The sequence below is a fragment of the Phaethon lepturus genome, unplaced genomic scaffold (assembly GCF_000687285.1).
Source record: "Phaethon lepturus isolate BGI_N335 unplaced genomic scaffold, ASM68728v1 scaffold19888, whole genome shotgun sequence".
Classification (NCBI taxonomy): Eukaryota; Metazoa; Chordata; class Aves; order Phaethontiformes; family Phaethontidae; genus Phaethon; species Phaethon lepturus.
The window spans coordinates 14,777-40,014 of NW_010555752.1; the positions used below are offsets into that span (position 1 = coordinate 14,777).

The following is a 25,238-nucleotide window of genomic DNA, read 5'->3' on the forward strand; positions in this document are numbered from 1 at the left end:
GAGCACTGGCCTTTCCCCCTCCAGGGAGGCTTTATGGACTCTCCAGCCTGAGCTCCCCTTCAAATCCAAGGAGGACTTTTGCTCTCTCAGGGCCTAATCAGCTTTAATCGTGTCCTCCTATTTGTTCAGTATCTCCCTTACAGGTGATATAAATCAGGTCTTCTGCAACTGAGATTCTTCGCAGCCAGGAAGGAAAGGAAAAGATTTGCCTCGTAATGCAGAGAGAAGACCTGACTTCTTCCTTGTTAGTATTAACGTAGTTCAGTAGAAATGGGTTATATTCTATGACATCATTGCACAGCAGAAGGGAAACATTAGACTCAAAGATTTATTTTCTTCTTCTTCTTATCAGTCCCAGAGTTCATTATTTTATCACTAAATTATGTTGAGGGACTCAGTCCTAAGAATTTAAAAGGGCAAACAAAGTATTTGTTCATCACTGGTGTTGTTTCTTGGAAGTTTGACCTTAGGTACAGCTTACGTATATGAGCAGGTTGCTTTGATACAATGACCCCGTGAAGGTTCCCGGAGAACGGCTGTGCAAATCAGTCATACCACAAGGCAACGCAGTTGAAGACGTATCTTACAAACATCTGGCAGCAATTGGTCTTACAATTGCTAGTATGGCAGAAGTTGTGAATACACAGGATCTGTTTGTTGCCTCTTTGCAGTGCGTGGTTTTCACTGTAATTTTACAGAGTCGGAAGAAATAGGGTAATTATAACATAAGGTTCAACATCTTTAGATATGTAGAACATTTTCTGTTGCTTAAAACAAATATTCCCAAAGAAAGTATAAAACATTTTTCTGACTTGCAAAGTTTTTGCAGTCTATCATTTAAATTACTTAAATAAAGGGAGCTTTACTACTCCCAAAAGCTGAGAATATAACACCCGCCATGCATATTAGCTTGATCTTTTTGACAGACCAGAAAAGTGTTTGTGTGTGCCAATTAAAACAAAAATGGATCCCCGGTGGCTTGTTCCTCACACAACTTCTGAAGACTGCTATCATTGTATGCTGGGGTAACCCTGGATAAGGCGGCTATCCAAAGTAAACAAACTTTTCAAAACTTTCATGACAGATGGGGGTTACAAATGCATTTTAATAAGAGAGTTGCCAAAGCAACTTTTTTGCAATCAGCATATATTTACTTAACATCTAGCAACATTGGGAACACAAGGCAGATACTTTCTCACAAAATTTTTTAACAAATATCATTTTTTTGAAAGATTGGTTGAAGACCTTTTCTTTCAAGCTGATATTTCCCCATCACTTCAATGTTAACTTTGCTCGACATCCAAAGGACTGCTAGATTGGTAAAGCCAGACTGTAATACGAGACAGACAATCTGCTTGATAAGGAAATTTCTTTGGTAGGCATAAATATCTTAGAGTCCTTTAAGTAATTTAACTATCAGCATAACCATGACTACCTCTGTTTGATAGGCTGAATCATAAAATGAATATGTGATGCAGTATGGATATAATGCAGCTCAATACTGATTCTTTTGTTTTCTTTTATTTGCATTTCTTGAATATTAGACTCTCAGCTCGCTGCAGTACAAAACAGAGAGATATTGTATTTATCCTTTCTGGTGCTCGCTCGTTGGGCATAAACATGGCCAAGAGACTGGGTTATCTGTGAGAAAGAATTTGAGATCAACTTCCAGAAACACAGTTAGACTTTTGACATGTTTTTAAAAACTTCATATCTCTGTCCCTGTTTAATTCAAATCCAGTTAATTAAATCACTATGGAGCATAGTGTCTCCCAACTTTAATTAATTTGACTTTTACTGTAGGTGTGAACAGATGAGTATCTATGTTTTATGTATTTATTCTCAAGCTATATTATATTCTAATGCTTTATATTTTTTAAAAATACTTAGAGAGAGAAAACTGCTAGTTGTCTGCCTGTCTTTTTGACTCTCTTCCCACCTTTCTTTTCCCAGCCCTGGTGGCTGCCATGCAGACGGAGAGAGCCCCCCATGTATTATGTGGGCTGGGTGGCTAGATCCCATCCTGCAAAGTTATCTCGGGAAAATAGAGGGAAAAGCCTGGATTCTTCTTCATTATGGGGAATCAGGGTGATTACCATGATCAGAAAAAAACCCCCACCCTTGTGAGGGAGCAAGGTGAGATGAAGGAAACAGTGGGAAGGGGGAAGAGTGTTAGCTTTTGAGTTAGAAATGCTCCAGCGACTCACATTTCCTTTTTTCCTACACATGTGAAGGGCAGCAATCCCAATGCGCAGTGCAACAAGAGGAACACATTTTATTGAATTTCTGCATGCAGAGGTATCTGTCAATCCAAGTTTAAATCACTTAGTGTTCAGCACAAGCTCTCGGAGTCCCTGGTGACGTCAAAAATTAGGTTTTCTGCACTGGATTAGCATCTGGTAGGGTTTCCGTGGTCCAGAATTGTCCAAAAATCCAATGCTGAACCGCTGAGGTAGGTTGCACAAAGCTTTACCCCAGTAGTTCAGCATGTTTTCTGGATGTCCCACATCCAGAGGGAGTTGAACAATGACTTATTTCAGTATTTGGCTGAAATAAGAGCTATGTGGTAGTTTCTTGGTGGCTGTGCATGAGCTATACGTGAGCCATACGCTCCGCGAGCTGCTCGCTGTCTTCCCTGTTGCTGCAGGGAAGAGACTGTGAAGGTTTTTTGCTGCATTTCTCCTTCCCTGTAGGAATCTTCACTTCCCGTATTAAAGTTTGTTCTTGGCATTGTCTGAAAATAGTTCATCACTGCAAATAATAGTTATAGCCACCAGAGATGCATAAGTACACTTTGAAGTGAGCGAATCAATAATACGGTTTTGTATTTTTGTTTTGCTGTGTGAATTTATCGCCCTTTTCCATATCTCCATAGAGTGCCTAGCAGTAGGATTGCTAAAATTGCCTCCATCCCTGTTCTGCAGCTAAAATAAATGTAAGAGACAAATGTATCTATAGAAATGTATATTGGTAAAGAACTAGAGGGATACCATGAAGGAGATTTTTTTTTTTTTTACAGCAGTGCAGTAGTCCCCAGACCAAAGTTTGCAGGAAGACGGTGGACAGAAGCCTCTGGGCTTATTGCATGGCACTTTCCTGGCTTTTATCTCCTGTTTTCCATGGGTGCAGGTATACCGTGAAAGGGAAAACTTTCTGAGACATGTTCTAAGAAGTGATCCGGGTGATCTGCAGAGGTTTGGAAGTCCTGGAGGAATACAGCCATGCGTGGCACAATAGCATGTCCCAGAGCACAACCCAGCACAGGAAAAACATATGATTTGTAGGATTTTTAAGAACTGCTGATCCTGGGTAGGTTCCAAGGTATATTTATGTATTATAAAATGGTAATGTTATCAATGAGATAGTGCTCTGTATTTCCTGGAGCTATATAGGCATTTTTTTGTTTAATAACATAGGATCTTGTTGAACACAACCTTGGTGCATCATTACGGTGACATGCAAAAGAAGCTCACCCCTCCATTTGCAGCTTTATAAGGTGACAAGAGAAATCTTTAATAAGCCACAAGTAGAGTATCATAAAAAGTGTTTCACACCTGCCCCCCCCTTCCCACACTTTGTTGGCAGCCCAGCAGTGTATTGAATTTAACACACGTTTACCTGCGGTGAGCCGGTATTTTCAGAGGATCAATGCTTAACAGCAGGACTGTACTACAGTTCATCGTAAAATTACCATGTGAGTGGGTTCAGCCTTTGAAGTGATTTTTCCAAGGTTCTACCAAGCAAGAAAGAGAGAATCCAGGCGTCCTGTCTCTGCTATAAGCAACCTGAAGGGCGCAGCTTTTGCAAATACGAGGGTTAATGTTGGTTGTCATTCCTTGTGGGTATTTATTGCCGACAGCAGCATCATAATTCTGCCTGGTAAGGTAATGCTAATTCCAGACTGTAGCCTTTGCAAAAATGATGGCAGAGAGAGAGGAATTTCAGGAAATATTTAAATAAGTGAAGTCGCTGGCACAATGGAGACTGGCAGCTCCATCTAGAGCACTTCATTTTCTTTTTTTTCTTTTTCAGATTTGTCTTTCATTTGTTTCTCCGGTCCCTCTATTTCAGCAGTGCCTGATACACGGACAGTGCGTTAGCACGCCTTAATATTGAACAATTTCTGCTTGTTGTTAGTTATACATCATTTAGGGCTGTGATCATAAATTGTTCAATCACAAGGTTTAGTCAAAGCTAACATTCTTTACTGATGTCTTTTCCCAAGGGTGTTGAAAATTCGATTGTTCAAAGTGCAAATATGGTTTAGCAATCCCTTCCAAGAACCATTTATCAGAAATCCAAAGGAGGTAATATATAAAAGCGGGATAGGAAACCTGCACATTAAATGGGATTTACCAGCCAAAGCCTTTGGAACTGCTTTCCTGTGAATGACTGGAATGGAGCAGAACAAAGTCAATTACTGACTGTAATTAAGGAATGGATGCATTTAAACTGTAGAGAGCAGTAGCAGTCTTCTTGAAACTGTCTAGTTACTCTGAAGATTAGTCTGAGGAAAGAAAGAAAAGGACTTGAACTACATCTTACAGAAAGTATATTTTAAATGAATACTCTTCCCTCCGTTCTATGATCTGTTCTTACACAGATTTGCTCTGATAATATATGACTATCGAAATGACACATTCAGACAAAGAAACTTTCAACATGTATTTTGCTTTGGTTTTGTTAGCAATGGAGTATCTCTTTCGCGTATCATACAGTGCAAATGTTTATGCAGTGCTGGATACTTGTATTTTAATAAAGCCTGAATTTACTGAACGGAAGACTGAACTATGTTGTGTCCTTTTTAAGCCTTCAAAATACAGTAAATCTAATTATATATGTTGCTCTTACTTTCAAAATGTTATTCCATTCTATAATTTTAATAATGATTTGTTTATACTCAGAGAGAGGCATTAGATTGAATTGTTGCCTATGTTTAGTCTAATTCATATCTGCATGTATACATTAATAAATTGTGATATAATATGATACGTTTCTAACCCAAACTTTACGGCGTGACCCGGGTACAGAACTGGAGGTCAGCTCCTTCAACTGCTCACCTTAAGTTGAATTCTTACTTCTTTTTTTTTTTAACTTTTGATAAAGGGAACGGTGAGTGTGTGAGTAGCAATTAACATTATGACTGTGGACTAATAAGTGAATTAAAATTTCCCCAATAAATAACTCTCCCATACGCGCAGGGAACAATGGGGTGGCTGGAGGTCCGCTCCTGACGGGCGCGGATGGGACGGGATGGGACGAACATCTGCAGCCAGGCAGCCTCCGAGCCCGCGCCGGGGGACCATTCCCACATTCTCCGCGGCGCTCTCACAGGATGTCTCCGCTGGAGCTGCGCTGATGGGATTTTCCTTAATGCTGATGACTTTGGAAACCTTCCTTACAGGCATTTCCTCAATAACGGGAGGGTTATAGAACAATTAATAAAACATTAAACTGTTTTGTCTTTTTTTTTTTTTTTTTTTTTCTCCCGGTAGTATTTCAGTTTTAAGAAAGATGCAGGGACTACCCAGGCTGGTGAGGAGCTGTTTTTCCTTTTATGCTTTAATAAAAACTCTTGACATGGGGCAGATGCAGTGAAACAGTAGCACTTCAGGTTGATGGATTTACACAAATAGGCTGTGCCAGGTCTTAACGGCTTTGCTCTGCTTTTCCTTACGCTTTGGTCAGAGGGAATTCTCCGTTGTCCACTGTGTTCATCTATTCCCTGAGAAAGACCTGGAAAGGTTTCGGTCCGACCCCAAAGAGAATCCCAACGTGCAGACTAAACCCGCATCCCCAGAACACTGAAACACGGGCGTGCGGTACCCACGTGCGGGTGCAAAACAACTCTTAGCAACAAAACAAAACAGAAGAAAAAAGCTTTGGTTTCAGAGCTGAGAGGATCTGGGCTGGCTTGGAGCATGGGCAGGCTGAGCGACGTGGTGGAGATGTAACCCTCCATTCGCTTGTCTGCAAACACGCAGAACTGCTGTGCCCTGGATCGTGCTCCGTGGCCACATGCACCAGGGATCCACTGAATAATCCTGGGGCAAAGTACTGCACAGCTTTGTGCCTCAGTTTTGCCATCTGTAAAATGGTCATTTTCACCTGCAGTGTAAAATACCTGGAGATCTGCTCTGGTGAAAAGATACGTATGTAAAAAAAAAAAAAAAAAAGTGATGCATCATTATTATCGTGGTGGTTTACAGAAGTTCAGACCAACGGAATATGCATGCATATTTCCACCAAATATTGTTAGGCAGTGAAACAGCATTATCAGGGGAATGAATATTCTTTTGATAAATATTCCCAGTGAGTGGGTCAAAAATGTAAATCGACTTCTATTCAGACAAACTGGGGATTTTTTTTCATGATAAATGGGCTCCTAATTACTCTGCTACAGCCATCTTTGATGGTAATTTTTTTTTAATGTGAAAAAGAGTGACATTATTAATTTTACCAGAATGCTTGGACGTGGACTCTAGAATCACAGGTGTATAATAAATGTGTACATTTGAGAATGGAGGTACCAAATATAAAAATAATAATACCAAAATAAAAATGGAAACTAAAATAAACACAGGAATTAATATATTGCATTTATTTCTTTTCTGGGTGCTTTGATCTACATTTGAACTGTGACTTGGAACACCGGCTTTCCTGGCTTTTCTTAACTTCTGTCACATTCCCGTTATTTTTGCACTATTTGTGTTTGGTGGTTGCATCGCTGAGACAATATCTCGTTTGTTGTGACATACTCAAAACAGTTTTCAGACAGAGGTTCAAAACTCCTCAGTAACTCAGCACTCCAGGAGATAATTCTTGATACAAAAGAAAAGCATTTGGGTGCGTGGGAGAGAAAAAAAAGAAGAAAATCATCTGTCTGGTGTGTGCTTTACTTACCTGTCTGTGCCCATGTCCTCCCCAGATCACGACAGTGTCAGGAGATGAGTTCCTCTTCCAGTCGGATATCGACTTTCTCATATTGGATTGGTTCCACGCTATCAAAAATGCGATTGACAGATTGGTATGTATTTGTTTTGGCTGTTACCTTTATTAATTAAGATGTAGCAATTTCAACTTCATTTGCTTAGGCGTCTCTACAGGTTTGAGGCAGTCAGCAGCTAGTTAGACATTCCTCTCTCTGAAGGAGATAAAAATATGTATGCAAATCTACTAAGAAATGTCAGATAAACAAGGTTGTTGAACAAAAATGTCATTTGATTCTTGCCTCGAAACGGAGCGCTACATTTATTTCTCTGAAATAACAAGGACATTGGTTTGCTGAGGGTTGTAAAAGCACGCAAGCACTTAATAACTAATGAATTTTTGCATTTTCTGTTTATGCAGCCTACAGTATATAATCTTCAATAGAACTATTAATACGTTTGAGCCTTTTATGAATTTTTCTATTACTTATTCACAAGAATAACGCTAGCAAATAATATTCCTTTGTAACTGATTGCTGTTATTCTCCCAGGAAGGCTGGGGGTTTTCTACTAGAAGTAAGAAGGGCTGCGTTTTATTAAAACAGTTTTTAATTACAAAACCAGATTCAGCTGTAGCTTTTTCTTTCTTTTTTGCCACTCTCGGTGCAAATTCTAAATGTCCCCCTCCTATCCCTGCCTGATCCAAAAGCATATTTTTTTAGAGAGCACTGACTTTCCTTGTTCACTGCAGAATCTGGCGAGAGAAAAATATCCCCATTTCTTGCATTTTTCAGAGGTTTTGCTGCGATGGAATTGGCAGAGGGGGCAGAGGCAGCCTCTTTGAAAGGGTTAACCTGCACACGGCTACTGTTCCCTTAAAGAGCTACAAACATATTACCCCGAGGCTATAATCAGCCAAGGAAAGTTTGATCTGATGATGTATGTCTTCATATTGTGCATTTCATTGGGTGTGTGAGGATGCTGATGCCCTACTGAAGATTTTGGGGTGGAGTTTTCCATGGACAACACTTCTTTTTCTTTTTTGTTTTTTTTTTTTCCCTTCCCTCCCCCCGCATGTTATTCAGCTAAACATCTAATAGACTTGATTAATTTTTGTAGCGGAACTCAGGTAATGCCGCGGCACCGGCAGCTCTGGGCGAGCAGCGAACCGCCGCCGCAGCGGGACGCGGTTCGGGTACCGCTCGCGGGGCAGGGCTTGTCCCGGCGGAGGTCCGACAGGATGCCACCACGAAGCGCTCGGTGACCGTCTCATACGTGTCATTTATTTCAGTTTTTACACCTTTGAATGAGTGTGTAAAGCCTTGCAGCTTTCCAGGCTGTCGGGACGGCTAAATCTCACCTGACCGCACGTCAGGGGGAGAGATATGTGGTTAAGCAAAAGATAATTTTCATCTTTCTTTCCTTTTTTCTTTTTCTTTTTTTTTTCTAAAGAACTGGGACCGTTAATCGTCCCTAATTGTCACTTTGTATGCCAGGGAATTAGAACAAGAGAGAAGTGCCCCCCTCTTTCCTAAGCTTAGACCAGCAGAATTCACCTCCAAATTTGTAAGGATGTTTGAAACAATTATGTTTGCAAGAATATTTACTGTAACTATCTAAACCAGAAAGGCAATTTAAACAACCTTCCTCTTTCCAATCATTGGAAGTAGCCTGCAATGTGGAAATAATTTTGGTCTCTAAAGCCTAAAGAAGTAGGCCTTTTGTTTTCCTCACTTAAACGGGAATTTATCTCAGAAATTAAGATCGGTCTGTCAGGGCCATAAAAGCTCTGCCATATGAGAAATTTTGCATTACACTTTCCTCAAATTATATACTCACTGCATCATTTGCTGTGTGTGTCTGTTAGCTTCTGATTCTGTACTGGCGTTTTGTAATCTCTTGCTTCATTCTTACAAACAATAATTTTATTAAAAGCATACACATATGTGTACATATATATATTCTTTCCCCAGCCAAAAGAAAGGAGCTGTACATCGAGAAATTTGGAGTTCAAACTCAGAAGATCCTCCAGCATCGAATTACTGAATAGCTTAGACACTGAATCCAAAGAACCAAAGCCTGAACACAGAAAATCTTTAAGTAAGGCTTTTTTATTTTCTGATTTGTTTCTTTTTTTTTTTTTTCTTTCCTGTTTAAATAACTATGCCATTACAGGGTAAGATAATTTTTATCACATACAGAATGTAAGGAAGATCGCTGAGAATCTTAAAGCTGAATGTGTTCTGTGCTGATATACATAACTTGCATTTAAGTAAAGACAGTTACTAGCTCCACACTGTTAAAGGGTGACATTCTCTCCTAAGCAAAATAAATTTGTTTAGGAGCAAGGACATTTATTCAAGCCATTTATTTTAAAAAATAAGCAACATGAGTCCTATGCTAATGGTCTGTTGCAGTTGCTTTGTTTCCATTTTAGTAAAATACCTCAAATTGCCAGAGTAATTTTGTCTGTTGTATGTTTATACACTGAATTGCTGAAAGACCTGACATATCCTCTGTAGCCGACAATCGGCGAAATATCCATAATTTTATAGAAGGTGAATTCCAGGGATCGAGGCTGAATTTTGCCAGTGTGATTAGAAAAGAAAGTGATCTAAAACTAGCAGGGATGTGCTTTACTCCACTGAGACTTTCCTTTTCCAGTTTGTGCTGAGATCCACTCGATGTTGTGGGCAGCAGGCGCTGGAGCTGGTGGTGACCCTGAATCACTCACTCAGCATTTTTTTAATGTCGTCCTCTCTCTTGAATCTTTTTTTTTCTTCTTTGTTTGGCAGGAGATTCCCATACTGCTTCTCATGTAAGCGCCGTGACCGCTTTAGACTCGCATGCCTACGCGAGTACCTATAGGTACTACAGTGCTGTGTAGGGATTTGCCTGCACCCGTGGCAGCGCAGGATCAAAGCCTTAGATGTTAAGACAAGACGTGCATTAGAAAGGCCCAACATAGCTACTTTTAATGACAATTATCCACGCAATCATAAGTATGTACACACACGCTTGTGCGCGTCCACGCACGAGTACAGAGATTCAGTAAACAGTCTCTTTTTGCAGACCAAAGCTTTTTGTTGTCGTTTTCCTGTTATCTTGGAGATTTGGGGTTTTTTAAAGTTTTTCTTTCTGCTATAAAATATAAAGTAGCCTGAATGTAGCTTGTGAAAAATTGTCCCAATATCTTTGTACTGTGTATTGCATTGCATTTCTCAGAGGAGGGAAAATAAGACTGAGAGCATGGTAAGTTTTGAGAGCCTGATTCTGCTCTTATTGTGGCTAATAGTAAAATGCCCATAAACCGTCTCAGCACTCAGGGAATTTTTATTTATTTATTTAGACTCCTCACATATCTTGAAATGATAATTTGTCAGACAAAAAAGAAAAAGTGAATATGAGCAGTGGCAGAGACTTAGCTTACGTTTCTTTTCAAACCTTAGAGAATCCGGAATAACCCTGGTTTTGTTCAAGGCTTTTTAAGCTCTTAAAAAATGTGAAAATATCTGCTGTGAAATCTCGCCGAACTGAAGCTTGCGTTTAAACACTGTAGATTGGATTGCTTCTAAAATATGTATTCAGAACTTTTTTTTGGCCCCTTGAGATCAAGCAATTATGTGGAATTAGAAAAAATCATATTATTCACTTACTTATTAGTAGTCTAAGCACAAACTGTATTGTCAGTTTTCTGCCTTTGGCTTTCTGTGCCCTTAATGTTCACACAAGTATCGTAGCCAGAATTATCGGCAGCTAGAGCCAAAATTGCTTTAAAAAGGCATGAGAACTGGTAATGACACATTGTTAGCAGTTAACAGGTGGTCGTTTCATTGTCCAGTTTGACTGCAGAGCTCAGGGAAGATATGTGCAATATCTGCAAGTGTGTTTGTAAAGTTCTTACAAAGTTTAACGATTTTATAATTTTACAGTGCTCGTATTATTGACTACTGCCAGTGCTAAATCCAAACAAAGGAGATTTTTTGAAGATGGCTTAAAACTCCTCCTGTTTAATATGGAGGATGAGCAACTGATGTGTTAGCAGGCCCCCGCCCTCCCAATAATCTTTCACGAAATTTTCAGACAGTTCAGGCTCATTTGTGTTTAGTTTCTCTACATTTTGCTGCGAAAAATGGCCGGTTTTGGATTTCGTACTGCTGGGTCACTGAGGTTTTTTAGCAGCACAAGTATTTAAAGGACAGGTATATACTAACCAAATTATTCCAGAAATTTGCTCTTTAATTTAAAACTGGGGAGACTGCCCCTAGAGACTTAGTAGCAGGAATTTGGTTTTTATGTTTAATCCTAATTGCTTCTTCTTACATGACAAGGACAAATGGTAATTCTCAGTTATGCTTTTTGAGCTGTAGACACTAATTTCGTTGAAGATTGGGCTCAAACTGCCAGGCTCAATTTCCAAAGTTCACAGAGTGTCTGTCTTCTTGGTCACGCAGCTTTTCAGTGGCTTCTCATCCAGTTTGGATTCAACTCATGTTCTAATTGAAGTTTTCTTGAGCTAAGAAGAAACCAGGGATGGTCTTGGGGAACATTACCAGGATATGTAAAACTGTGATCCTGCTCTTAAATACATGTAAAGAGATTACCCTTTGTTTTATGAGGCCGGCTATTTCACTGATGTAATTTATGCAGCTAATGTTCGGTCAGAAGGAATATGTTTTTCACCCTAGTGCCTTCCCTATTAGAAGATGCATACATTTGGTGCAAAGAAATGTCCTTGCAGCCCCACTCCTTTGTATGTAAGTAAGTGTTGTTCTAAACCGGTAATAATTTTTAAAATTCATGGCAGACTTCATAATTTCCAAGTAATTTTGTTATCTTTCAAACTGAAGGTTTTGGTTTTCTTCCTAAGGTGGCCAAAAAACCGTCCTAATTAGTACCAATTATAACTGGCTGTGCTGGTAGGTGGTCTGCCACGTTAATTTTATACCACATGGAACCAGGTACCTGGGTTAGACTCAGAGCAGAGATGCTGTCATGGCACTGGGAAGGCAGGGCTGTGCACTGCCAGGTTCCCAGAAATTGTTCAGCTCTCCAAAAACCAAGAGACCTTACATTGTGTAGGGCCTACAGGAGCAGTCAGGACAGTCATGTTGTAGGCAGTGAAGCCAACTCCACGCTCTCTACTAAGCTCAGCGTTGCTTTTTCCGCCCGTGGTCACTTCGCGGTTTGCAGTTTGGCCATCATCCGGGAATATCGGCACTCAGGAGTGACCTCTTGTGGAAAAGCGTGGGCTGGAGTCGCTATTGATTGTTGGAGGGGATCAATTCCCCTTCTACTCCCCCTTTTCTGGTTGGAAACAAACGGCTTCGTAGTAGGAAGAGTGCCCTTTGGCTACCGTATCAATCTGAGGGCTGCTCTTGTCAAAATGCACAATCACAAGCTTGATAATGCAATCCATTCCCAAAGCACTATATTTCCAACCTGTTCTCCATCATTTCCTTATGGCGTCACATTTACTCAGTTCATCACATTCTTATTAATATTTTAGGTTTCCTTGAAAGTGATGGAATTCTATTTTTATTACAAAAGCAACAAGAATAAATACTAATTGTTGTCAGTTATTTCCTTATGTAGTGGGAACAGTAATCTGTTCCTCAGCTTTAGGTTGCCAAAGCAAAATAATTAAATATTTTAGACATTTAAAAAATCTGTGATATTAGATAAATGCAATTTGATCTCCTTGTTTGCCACATAAAAGCTGGAACTGCCTGAATTGATAAGATTGAATTGCATTATTTTTATTGTTTCTACTCGCGTATTTTTCTTATCTTCAAGAACACTTTACTTAAAACCCGGTGGTTAGTCATGCAGCCCAGCAACGGATCCTGGAAAATCTCCTCTGTATTTGAATTCCAGCTTGAGGTGCCACAACTAGAGCATCAAGATTTTAAAAAAATATAAATATATATATATATCTGTGAAAAGACAAGTCTTGTTGGGCTGTACAGTGTTGTTGCTATTCGTGATCACTTTAGTGCCTCAATAAGAGTAGTGGGGGATGCGGGCGTCATTGTGCCAGACACAATGCGACACCGAAGTAAGACAATTCCAGCTCCCAGCCTGAATACGGACAAGTTGCAACAGGTGGAAAAAGCAGACGAAAGCGGAGGGGAAGGAAAAGTTGAGAGCAAAGCCAACATGTCATGCATATTAAACAGCAGGCTTGGGATTCCTTTCCGATCTTCGTTAGGATCGGGGTCTCAGCCCCAGCGCCCTGGCCACCGGCCAACTCCAATCATGATACTTTGCTTACCTAAATTCCTCCTGCACTGTCAAGAGAAACCACGGCCCTTCGTAGCCCCAAAGGGCCACGCGTTTGGCTCTGTGCCGCCGCTGCCCTCGCACGCGTCCCCGGGGCACGGCCGCAGGGCAGCGTCCGGGGATATGCCGCCTCGCGTCTTTTTAATCAAGAAAAAATTAATAACCTCTGGATCATAATTTTGATTTGCCTTCAGAGGTGTTTGCTACAAATTCATCTGGGCTCTGAAATCTGCTTTGGTTTCTTAAAAGACACAGCTGAAGTCAGGCAGCCTGTCCCTAGTGTTTCGCCCAGGACTGTGCGTGTGCTTTAAAATTGCCCAAAGTCGCTTTTCTCGTTTCACTCACTTTTCTTCACTTCAGAAGGCTAAGTTTTGAAACTCGAAGCGTGGCACGTAAATATTCCCAAGTAATTGCTAAAACCATCCAAAATAATCTCTGAATGCAGTTTGTTAGATAATTAAGACTGTACAATGTGTGTGTGTGGGGGAAACCAGCAGCAGAAACCCGTTTTGTTCTCTCAGTGGACGTGATGGAAGAGCTGGAGAAGTCAGAGAGCTTTAACCCTATCTGGCTCTGCATGGTGCTCGCTCCTTCCCTGGCTAAAGCTTCTTCCGAGGGCTCGCTCGAGGGTTTAAAGTTTGTCCCCGCACACGACTGGATATTTCTGCAGCTAACACCGCCTCGCCGAGGCTGTTGTTTCTCTGCAGAGGGAAGGGATGGTAACCGAGGCACAAACACACGTACTTACACGCCTTCAGCTGCGTAAGAGCAGGAGTTAAAAAAACCAGAAACTTATTTTGTTGAATTAGAGTTCCTAGAAAAAGGCCACCTAATTACAGGCAGTGCTGGGAGAGGAGCCGCTGTGATTTTTCTCTCTTCCTTTCGCACACGTGAAGAGGCCGGTAGGTTGGGAGACGTATCTTGGGACGCAGTGAGAGCTTTCACTAGCTCAGCCAAACCTGTCGAGGGCCGGATTCTGCGGTAGCGAGCGGGATCCTTCACCCACGTAGGGTTACTTCTGTGATAAGGGGGCTAATTATAGCGGCAGAAGTGGGAAATCACTCCGTTTCTTTGTTAGCTCTGATGAGGTCTGAATTCTTTCCCCTTCCCAGCCCGTTTATTTTAGATAGATGTGAAGTTCAAAGCCAAATGGATGCTATTTAGGGAGTATTATTACATTGCAATGTTAGCATTATGTGTAGGTCAGTTTTATTACTTTTAATAAAACCAAGAAATATAAAACAGTAATGTATATTAGTGCAGCATTACCAAAGACAACAATTAAAACAGAAAGCAAAATGAAAACTATATGCAAATACGCAGCTTCCTACTGCAATGTTAATTTTATCACTCTACAGCTTGTATGTTTGTGGCATTTATTTTTATTGTATCAAGAGGAATGTAGTCAGCTTCAGACACTGAAAAAAGCCCACAAAAAGAAAATGCAACACACTGTTTATGGAGGGCGGGAGCATTCATTTGGACTATTGGAACTAAACTTATTTTTTTGACATATTTTTACTCTCATGTTTCTCTGCAACAATTATAGGTATGCTCTTTTCTTAAAGCCTAGGAAAACACCGACTCAGCAACAAAGAAGTAATAATGTTGGCATTTTGGACACAAAACATGCCAAATTCAGAAACAAACTGTGTCACTCCCACTGATAATAGGAGATTATGTTGCACCCAAAATCACAACTGGCTGTGACTAGTTCTCATAAAAAAAAGGATTTTTCCTGGATTTTAATATCCTGTTTCCATCAATTATAATATAATGTTTCCTTAATTCTTTGTTTTATTTCTATTTCACTTTCCAAAATCCTTCCACAGTTTACTATTTGGGTTGAAAAAGCATATTTTTAAATTGGGCATAACCAACTTCCATATAAACGTTTGGCAGGGAAATCAGTGCATGTTCACTTAATTCATTTTTATTGAACCAAGTCCAGAATTTTAGTCAGGAAAAAGTTAGATATTAATCATATCTGAGCAGGATCATTAAATTTTCCTTTACCTACTAGAACAGCAGGGTCATTATAGAACCATGAGAAGTTAGCTCACTTATTAATCTTTACAATTACATAAAAGTGATCATTTTTATAGTACTTAAGAGTAGCTCTTACCCATTACATGAAGAGTATGTGGGAATATTACAATATTATATAATGTATTATTATAGATGTGACCTGTGACTCATTGGTCTGCTCACTGACACACAACCCTCTGGAAAAGTTATCTGTTTGAGCTTGGATAATCTTTAATTGTTTCATATTCCTTGTGCTCATTTACAGGGCATACTAGTAAATAGAGAGCTAGTCACTGTGTTATTAATTACCTCATTATTACTTAATTATCACTATTGCATACTTCATTTTTATGGAGAATTATATCATAAAAGAAGGTATTTTATACTGCCCACCACGGTTAAGTATGAATGACAGTGATAGCTAATGTAAGATTGAGTTAGTTAAAGAGAATCAATCAGAAATCCTCACTATAGATTACTATCCGGTTTCTTCTGCTTCTTCCAGCAAACGCTTCTCATCTTTGACTTTGAAACCCAACAGTTGAAACTGGGTTCTTGTTTCAGTGGACTAATCCCCTTTCATAAATCATGTTCAAGTGCTGAAATAATTTGCACATCGTTTAAAGAGTATTTGCTTTGAAACGTTCACCTCAAGCCCTTTTGTATATCCTTTCTCTCTAAAGATTTGTTGTATTTGTTTTGTTCTCTGAGGTATAAAAGACCTGGGTAAACTTTATTGCTGTTGTTTCAAGATTAATGAAATAAAATGCATATTTATTCAACTGGGACTGAAAGGAGCTTTAGTAAAGACGATCATACATACGACCCTTGGGAATGTTATAATACAAAATGTCTGTCTTAAAATCTCTTTAGGTTTGTTCGAAACACTATTGAAGGACTTAAGTTTAAAGAAAAAAAAAAGGGGGGTTTACAAATCCATATTTCTTCTTTGTTCCAAAGAAGAGAGAGACACCATGTATTTTTCTTAACAAAATAAACTCCTACGTGTGCACACAAGATAAATTTGATATGGGGGCAAGTAGAGACTGGATAGTCATGATTACTCTTAAGTTTTTTCCTACTGAACTGCATATATTGAAACTGTGTTCAAGAAAACTCCGTTTTGGAGAAATGTACAGCGGTTGTTTCAAACTGACACTTGCTTCCGAAAAAGCATTCGCAATGAAATCATGAGCATTTTAGGTATTATTGGAGCCACACAGTTGTGCCCCTTCCCTGTATTGCACGTGAGGTCGGATATGAGGAAAAGATGTATGCTCTGCTGCTATCCCTTTTAAGCCCACCAGCCCACCATGGCTTGCACTGGTGTGGCGCAGCCTCTTAAGTCCTTACTAAGTAGATGTTGGTTTACATATCGGAAGTAAAACTAAAGTTTTATGTATATTGTGCAAAATATCATGATTTTTACAGTTTGAAGCAATAGACAATGCAGGCAGTTACAACCGCTTGACTGTCCATCACCTGTGTTGTCAGTATAGCTCCATTTTTGTACATCTCTGTATTTTGCCTCCACAGGGAAAAAATACAGAGTGATACCACCTAAATAGATGCAGGCATTTTCACTGCAATGGGAAATATTTTAGCCTACTGCCTTTGGAGAGAGGTCAGAATTAGCACAAGTGAGAAGGACCTGCTGAGTTTTGTTCTTTGGGAAGGAAGAGCCAGCCCAGCTTTCCATCAGTGCTCTGAGCCTAATACTGAAGCCTCTTATGGTAATTATTGAAATGACTACCCTGATTGCGAGTTTGTAGCCAGAAAAATGATTCTCAGACTACACTGTATTCTGAGGTCTCACTACTATTTATATCTAATCCAGATGCAATCCTCATGGCACTTCGGGAGGAATGTGACAGAAATAAAGAGGTTTTTAGGTTGTAAAAGTCTAAATTAAGCTCAATTAGAGAGACCGTAAATCAGGCTTTAGACAAGAATACCTGCTGCCCAGACTCACCTTTTTTCCCATGGTGAAATCATGTAAATGTTTGAACCTTCCAGGTTGGAGGAGGTATTTAATTTAAATTATGACCTCCAACCCGAAATATTTAAAGACCAACTTAATGGATGAAAGCATGGTACTGTCTCCTGTACAGGGCACATTTACACTTTAAAAAGGAGTGTGCTTCATAGGATCTCCTGTTTGTTCCACCAGCTGCCTGCTGACGTGCCGAAGAGATCTTTGCCTCTGAAAGCCAAAGGGTGGAATACCATTGAAGGGTTAAATGCTGTATTGTTTCTCAATTAAGTAAACAATTCCAACTAGCTGGCTTTAAATATTGATGATGAAGAGAAGGCTATGATATATTAGCAGCTCCCGTCACTACCACCAAGGATATTTGGCTCCGTTTAATTAATTCCATCGGCCATTGTCTTAAGTGTGCCCAGGATTCACCCAAGAGGAATTCACTTGCGTTACTGTTGTCGAAAAGTGTAACATAGCATTATCTGCCTCAGACAGACTTTATGTAGCATTGAATCAGTTCCCCAGTTCTTGAAAACAACTACCTCATTTGATTCCTTTCATAATTAATGAAATTCTGTAGTAATGCTTGTGCCCCTCAGCTCATGCTGGAAGAATGTTCCAAAACTTCAGTTTTCAAGCTGAAAGCATTCTAATTTTCAGCCTAAATGGACTTGTGGTACGAATGTGTTCTTGCATCAGTATTTCGCTAGCTCTTTAGTTTCAACAGTTCCTTTCTGTCTCGGCTGTACCACCCCAAATAGAGTTACAGACAGCAGTCTTATTCCTTCTCCTGCTTGGTTTGGTAGAGTAAGCCAGCCAAGATCTGTAGTCATCTTTCCTATGATAGATTGTTGTTCTTTTTACTTATCATCTCAAATATCCCTTTTCTGAGTCTGCCCCTGTTTCAGTCCCTATTTCTTGCACATGGATATTCAAGGCAAGGTCTTCCCACAGCGTGTGAAGTGGAATTCACTCTTCCATATAGAAATGGCTCAGCTGATACAGCCTAGGGATTGTATTTTTCTGTTTCATGGTCACTTTTTTAGAGCTAAAAAGTAAACAATCAGAACATTTAAGCTGTCATTTAATCTTTTGTAACCGACACGTTCTCCATGAAAACCAAAGGGTAAGCCTGCCTTAAGCCTTTCTAAAGCACATAAAATGTGTTCCTACATGTGATAACAGTTTTCGTAATTAATGTTTGAGGTGACCAATTTATACAGAAAAGTAACATTCTTATAAAACTGGACAACTCTTTTCAAACCGCACATTTAGAATAAATGAAATAAAAACCATTTAAAATACTCCAGTGCTAGTACACTTGGAAAAAAAAAAAAAAACCAACTTGGAAAGAAAAGGGCTTATCATCATGAAATTCATGAAGACATCTTGTCCAGAACACAGAAATAGTTTTAAAACCATGCAGGTATGAAACCCTGATAGAGAGAGTGTGTCTCTGCATGTAAAGCTTTATAGTTCATATATGTTGCAATCGCATAGTGATAGTACGTTTTATAAGCACTTCTGCTGAAGAAGGTTATACTCCAGTCCACGGACCCAGAGCCTAAGGGAAGGTGGCCAGATGTAGGCAGGTCGTAAAAGGAGAGCAGCCAGATGCAGATTTGATCATTTGCCATTTAGCAGGCTTTGAGGTACAAAAATATAAATCAGGGCAAGTTAACCTTTAGCTTGGTGTGTATCTATAATAAAAGACTTCATTCAAGGTGCAGGAACATGTGGCTTGCGTCCACATCGCTCCATGCTCATTCTTTCTAGGACAGACTGGCTAACTCCTAATCAGATAAAGCTTTTCCTCAGAACTTCTTTGGTCGCCTTGTGATGCCTGGTGTTGTTAATGTGTGTGTGTGTGTGTCTGACCTAAACTGATGGTTATATGTATCCCACCAGCCTGGCGTTTTTAAAACATTGTGGTGAATGTGTCTGACATGTAAACATGGATTATTATGCTTAAAGGTAAAGTGCCTTCTGGCATAAAAGTTAAAGGACAGGGTAAAGCAGAGGCAAAGAAACTTGATGCCGCCTTGGCCATAATACCTTTTCGGATGAGTCTCTGGAGTAAACTGGCTCCTGAACAGCACCCCGATTTTCTCTGGAGAAGAGATATCTGGAAGGACCAGAACATTGACTAAAAATTAAGTAGTGCAGGAGATGATCTCAAGATCACACTTTGACTTTCTTAAGAGATGTAGATACATTCATTAAAATCAAAGTCTTTGTCTCATTGCTATGGTTTCCAAGAAATTAAGAAGTTCTGTTCCTGCAAAAATAAGCTTTATATATATTTTTGTGTGAAAACACCCATATAGTATCTTTCTTGTCTAGGTAAAATGAAGGATGATTATTTTACTGTGCTGTAATGTTCTTCCCTTCCTTTCTTTGTATAAAGGTATTTCAGTTGATGTGTTTGAATGAAAATCAAAAGGTAGCACTAAAAACTCATGAAAAAATAATGAAAATACTGTAATTCCTGATTTGTTGTACAACATTATCCGAAGATCATATGATGGATCGGGGGTAGTACTGCTATTAAGGCACAATTGCAAACAGTGGGATACTTCATTTATTGTTGCAGCTTTGCTCTTAATGTAAGTTACACGTTAGTAATTTCTGAACTGAAAGTTTAATCTTGCTTAAAAAATCTTTTGCTAGGTTTCAGATTCGAGGTATCCAATAGTTTGCATTTGGGGTTCAGTTATGAGAAAAGTAAATTTTTCAGTTAATTGCCCAAGTGGCTTGATGGATGGAGATAGAAGAAAAGGTGAGGAACAGGCTTAGGAAGAGAGGAATCAAGATGGTGACATGGGGAAAGGGAAAGAAATTGAGAGGATCCTGAAGCGTGCCATTGGTTTGCTGCATCGTTTTTCTGAATTTTGCTTTCCTATGGGGTACTGTAGCAGACATTTTGTTCTGCATGAGAAACAGTGCCAGGCAAGACACAGCAGTGGTCTCATCTCATCTGGTACACTTTTTAAAAAATCATTTGCTATTTGTGAATGCTAGGATGGAGAGGATCCATTAGAGTTATACTTTCGGATATTAATAACCCACAATGAAAATGTTCTTTGAAAACACATCTTTTATTTTGCGGGTTTTAGTTCATAAAACTAAGTTAGCAGAATTCACCTTTTCCAAACAGTTATTTACTTGAAATTCATCTGTAGCTGTCCCTGTTCAAGTTGCAGGTCATTCATAATAATAAAGCCTTCTAACTCTGTCACCAACTATTCATAACGTCTTTAAAATACTCAGCTAGATAATGGTGCCCAGGATCTGGACAGCAAGACTTCAAAAGATAGTCCTCTGATCTCCAGTTTCCTTACTCTCTCTAAGCTTGGAAGGTTCCAACTATCAAGCGTAGATTAAGTTTTATTGGTTGATAGTCTAATTGCAGTTATATTATCTTTATCCTTAATATTATTTTCTTTTCTCTGTATTGGATTTCATCCAAATATTACTACTTCCATGAAGCAGTTTTCTGAAAATGTTTTTCTTTTGCTTTGATGCTTAACTGCTTAACACGTGAGTGCTGCAGTAAGGTGCTGGTTCCTGATAATAGTTTTCCTTCTGTAAGGAAAAGTTTCCACAGTCTTCTGTGCTTTGCTTATATTTGATAGAGCTCTTCGGTTGAGGTTTTTCATGGACAAGATAAGGTTTGGTTAAACATCTGAACTTTTGAATGTTTATCTGAACTAGATTCGACCTCTAAATTTGTCCATCATTAGTTATTTTGCTTTTCTTTTTAGAGACTAAATTATGCTATTAAATATGTTCTAAAGTAGGTTAAGTCCCTGTGCAGTTTGTCAGCTGGAACATTAATTTTAAAGCTAAAACAGTCTTCCATTGTATCTTTTTAACATTTTGTCTGAGTTTTAACCATGGCTGGTCAAACATAGGGTCAGTGCACCCATGCAAACCCCACATGTAGCTGATTGAAGTGTCTCAAAGTTGCTATGATGACTGACCTGATTTTATTTCAGGAAAAGATTGTGATATATAGTAATTTGCCTGCTCAGGCAGCTTGTTCCAGTGCAGCTGAGCTGGAAACTGGATGAAGCACTAAATGTCACCGCATGCCCTGCAGTGTCTCTGGAGGTCTCCCCCTCCAAGCCCCTACGCAAGCGGCTGGTGGACTTGGGGTCCCAGCTACCTGCTGCAGCAAAGCCGTTGCACTAGCAGCGTAGGACACGCTCATTTCTGGGCTCCCAGCTACTCATGCCTTCAGCTGACCATATCTGCGTGTCCTCTTTGGACTCATGTCTTAACTGTGCCAACCCAGCGCTTGCCCTCATGCTGCCTCTGTGACGAGAAGAAGCCACCAGCACATCGTAGGGAGAGTGGCTGGGTGCTGCAGAAAGCCAGACGAGATGTTCCCAGACCACCTTTCAGCTTAGCCAAAGCTGTGCTTGGTAACATCAAGGAGAGAGAGGGTAACGTATAGTTTCTACCTGCTGTTACACAACTGACCTGTAGGACCTGATCTTTATTGGAAGACCAAGTTCTGATAAAGTCAGTGCTAAAAACACCCACACCTTACTTAAGAAACATGCTGGACTCAGAGCTTTCAGGTAAGCGGTCCAATTTACAACATAAAATATTGCAACATAATACATGGTTAAATATACCAGCAGCTTCGTTCTGATTTCCTTTTCCTCCTGTAATTACACCGTCCCAGCCCAAGAAAGAGGCTGACCCATGGCGTATCTCACAAGGCACCTTCTCCCACTAGCAGCCTCCGTAGGCCGGGCTCACGCAAAAGCTATAGCCCCCATTTGGTTTGCTTCATGTTTTTATGTTTATTTTATACAGATGATAAAGCACCTTTAGTGGAAGTCTTTCCTGTGTCCTCACACAGCAATCCTGACACTACCTTGTAAGCAACGGGCTGTAACTGCTGAAACGTTTGAAAATCAATTATGTTTTAACAAGTAGAAATAATTTCTATAGAGACATAAAGTGAAGTTGATGGCAATAAAGGTCACTTTGCCTAAGGTTTACATTTATGTGAATATAGATGTTGGAGATTGTTACCAGAACTTTCACAGAAGGTAAGAAGTAAAAAGGATTCTTAAATCTGTTGACTTAACTCTTTTTAAAAATGAGCTTATGGGTGATCTTTTGTTCAGTTATACTTACTGTAATGATTTAATTGAGGTAGAGATAATTTCATAAAGACGACATATAAACAGAGTACAGCAAATGGATTTCAGGTTTATGGCTAGATATTTTTTGATTACTTTAAAGATAATGGGTGTGCCTTTCTCCTTCATAAAATATCACATCTACATTCACTGGAAAGTACTAAACTGACCATATTAGAAGAGAAAAATATACTGGAACTTGTGGTTTGAAACAACAAATATACAGATGAATGTCACTACTGTTTCTCATTGGAAATAAACAATTTTAACATGTTGGTTTTCATAACTTATGCACTAGAAATTAATTTTATGAGAAGCATTGAAAGTTCATAATGGGTAAAAAATATAAGGTTATGAATATAATTGGAGGCTGAGTGCAATGGAAATATAATGAAATTTTAAAATAATTTACTTTTTAATTTTAGAAATACAAAATATAATTGATAAGAATCTCAATAAAAGAAAATTCTGTGGTATGATATTCTTTCTGGAAAGGTCCCATAAGATTGGACTTGAACGAAAGATTCAACAAGGTATCCAAGTGCATGTGTAAATTTAAATAAATGAATCATTTGTGTGACTCTTAAAAGGGGCGATATAAATACAGCAATGCCAAATCCCCCTTGTTCTTTACAGCTAATTAGTTTGTTTTCCAATGCATAAGGCAGAATTATGTGTAGGTTTTGAAGTCAAAATTTCACACGTGGCCAGCAGTACCCAGCCATTTATATGGGTTTTCTTTCAGCTTAACAGTCTACCTGGTGCTCCTGGTAGAAAAAGGAACCATGTAATTTTCTTGTCCTTTTGTCTGAGCAATTCAATATAAGTGATGACTCGTCATATTATTTGCAAGAGGTTGTAAAGGGGTTTTTTAGATTAACTCACTCAGGAGGTAAGCTTAAAGACTTGAAAGTTATTGACATATATTCCACAACAGAAAAAACCAAACAGGACTCCGTATTCGAAACAATCCTGAATGCATACTTGTATACTACTTGTGCAGCTCGATCTGGAGGTAGTCTTCAGTTCCTTTCTCTGTCTTCCTCAAGATTTAGTTGCATGTTTGTTTTCTTTTTATATGATATACCTCAACTTCAGAAGTCATTAACTCAAATATTGCCTTTTTTTTCCTCTGTGACTACCGTATTTCGTATGAGTGGGATGAGGCTGTATGGCTGAAAACACTGGAACAGGCAGCACTGAGCCACGCAGGTGGTGAAGGGCAGGGCCACTCTTCAGCTCCTGTACGTTAGACCGTCCAAGTCATTGAGTATTTTCCTGGGAATTGTAGCAAGCCTTTCTAAAGGGCAGAAGCACCCCAAATGCCAAAAGCACCTCCGTCGCACTCCTGACTTCTGCCCGTACCGACCTGTAGCTGGGTCACTCCGCACCTGCAGGTTTGCCGAAAGCGGCTATTGAAGGAGGCTCGAGGGCCGATGAGCCCTCGGTGGCCCGATGAGCCCTCGGTGGCCCGATGAGCCCTCGGTGGCCCGCGCCCATACAAAACTGCCCTCCCCGGCGCAGGGGGGATTAAAGACGGCAGCTTTTTGCAGAGACTGTGTCAAGAGTCCTAATCCCTGACGTGGACTCGGAGGGTCCAGTTTCCCCTTCCCTCTGTACTCTCCTCCTAGAGCCTGAGTAGTCTGACTCTGTACTGCAGCAGATTTCATCCAAGTCCCACATGTTTTACATTAGATGAACCTAAACTGGTCATACTGTATGAATAGAACGAACTCATTGATTTCTGGTGTTGTGGTTTTTATATTCAAGTTAAGTGTGTATAATGGCATTTCTAATATTGGGACAATACCAAAGAAATTGTGGAAAGAAAGGCTTGGCGTGTCCTGGATGATCTAGTCCAGTCCCTCCTGTCACAAGGTACCATGTTCTGTGTCCCGTTTCGTAAATTTATTAAGCTTCATCCTAAATTCTTTTAGTTTTTATTTGCCACCATGACTTCTTTGAAAGGGTGTTTTAGAACTTCGTATTATGGCTAGTTTATACTCATTTATTCTTGTGCCAACATTGTTCTTCAGTTTAAACAGCTCTTCTCCCTCCCTGCTGTCCTCTGCTCGTCTCCTGCTCCTTTTCCCACCCCCACCAGCAAATTCGTAGAGAACAATCACAGCCTTTCTCAGCCATTTTCTAGCTGGCCAAACATGCCAAGCTCCCCGTCTGCTTTCGAAAGCTCAGCAGCCCGTTCTCCCGGCGCTTCTCGGGGCCGCTGCCTGCACCTTTCCTGACATGAATTCCCATCTCACACACAGGAGTGTCCAAGGTTGCACACTCATAAGAGTGAAATATTTTGTATTAATCCTTCTCTGGCCCTGCATTGGGTAGGATGAGTTCTAATCTGGTTTCTCCAGCTTCCAGTCTCAAAGTCACTAAGGTTTTCTCTGATATCCTGATTCTTGTCTAAACTGATTCTTGTCTAAACTGATTCTTGTCTAAACTGATGATGCTTCCCAACCTTGAGTCACCAACAAGTATTTTTTGAATGCTTCTCTTTTTCTGTTGAAGTCATTAATGAAAACACAAAGATCAGTTCCAGGAGTATTTAAGGATTTGCACGGGTAACTTTCCTTCAATACAGTAGTTCTCCTTTCCGCAAAGCTCGTTTTAATACCTTATTTAGTCACTTCACAGTTATTGTTTTAGTTGTCTCCATCTTCTCTAGTTTAACTAATAATTTCCCATTTGGCACCATATCAAATACACAACTGAGGTCCGGATAGATTTAGTTTATTTCATTTTCCTTTTCTAAAAAACCCCATTTATTTTATTAAAGAAAGATATCAGGTTAGTTTGGTATGATCTTCCTTTATAAAACCAATGCGCACTCAGAAACATTGCTTTAAC

At 39.7% G+C, this 25,238-nt stretch overlaps 1 protein-coding gene across 1 annotated transcript in view; it reads left to right on the top strand.

Annotated features, from left to right (window-relative positions):
* Nucleotides 1-6,928: 6,928 nt before the first annotated feature.
* ARHGAP15 (Rho GTPase activating protein 15) overlaps nucleotides 6,929-25,238 on the top strand; it is a gene marked incomplete at its 5' end in the record, with an annotated part of 80,480 nt that continues 62,170 nt past the window's right edge. The window contains 2 exons of the mRNA XM_010292269.1: nucleotides 6,929-7,027; nucleotides 8,903-9,029. Coding sequence (XP_010290571.1) covers nucleotides 6,929-7,027; nucleotides 8,903-9,029 — 226 coding nt within the window. The remainder of the gene's footprint in view (nucleotides 7,028-8,902; nucleotides 9,030-25,238) is intronic.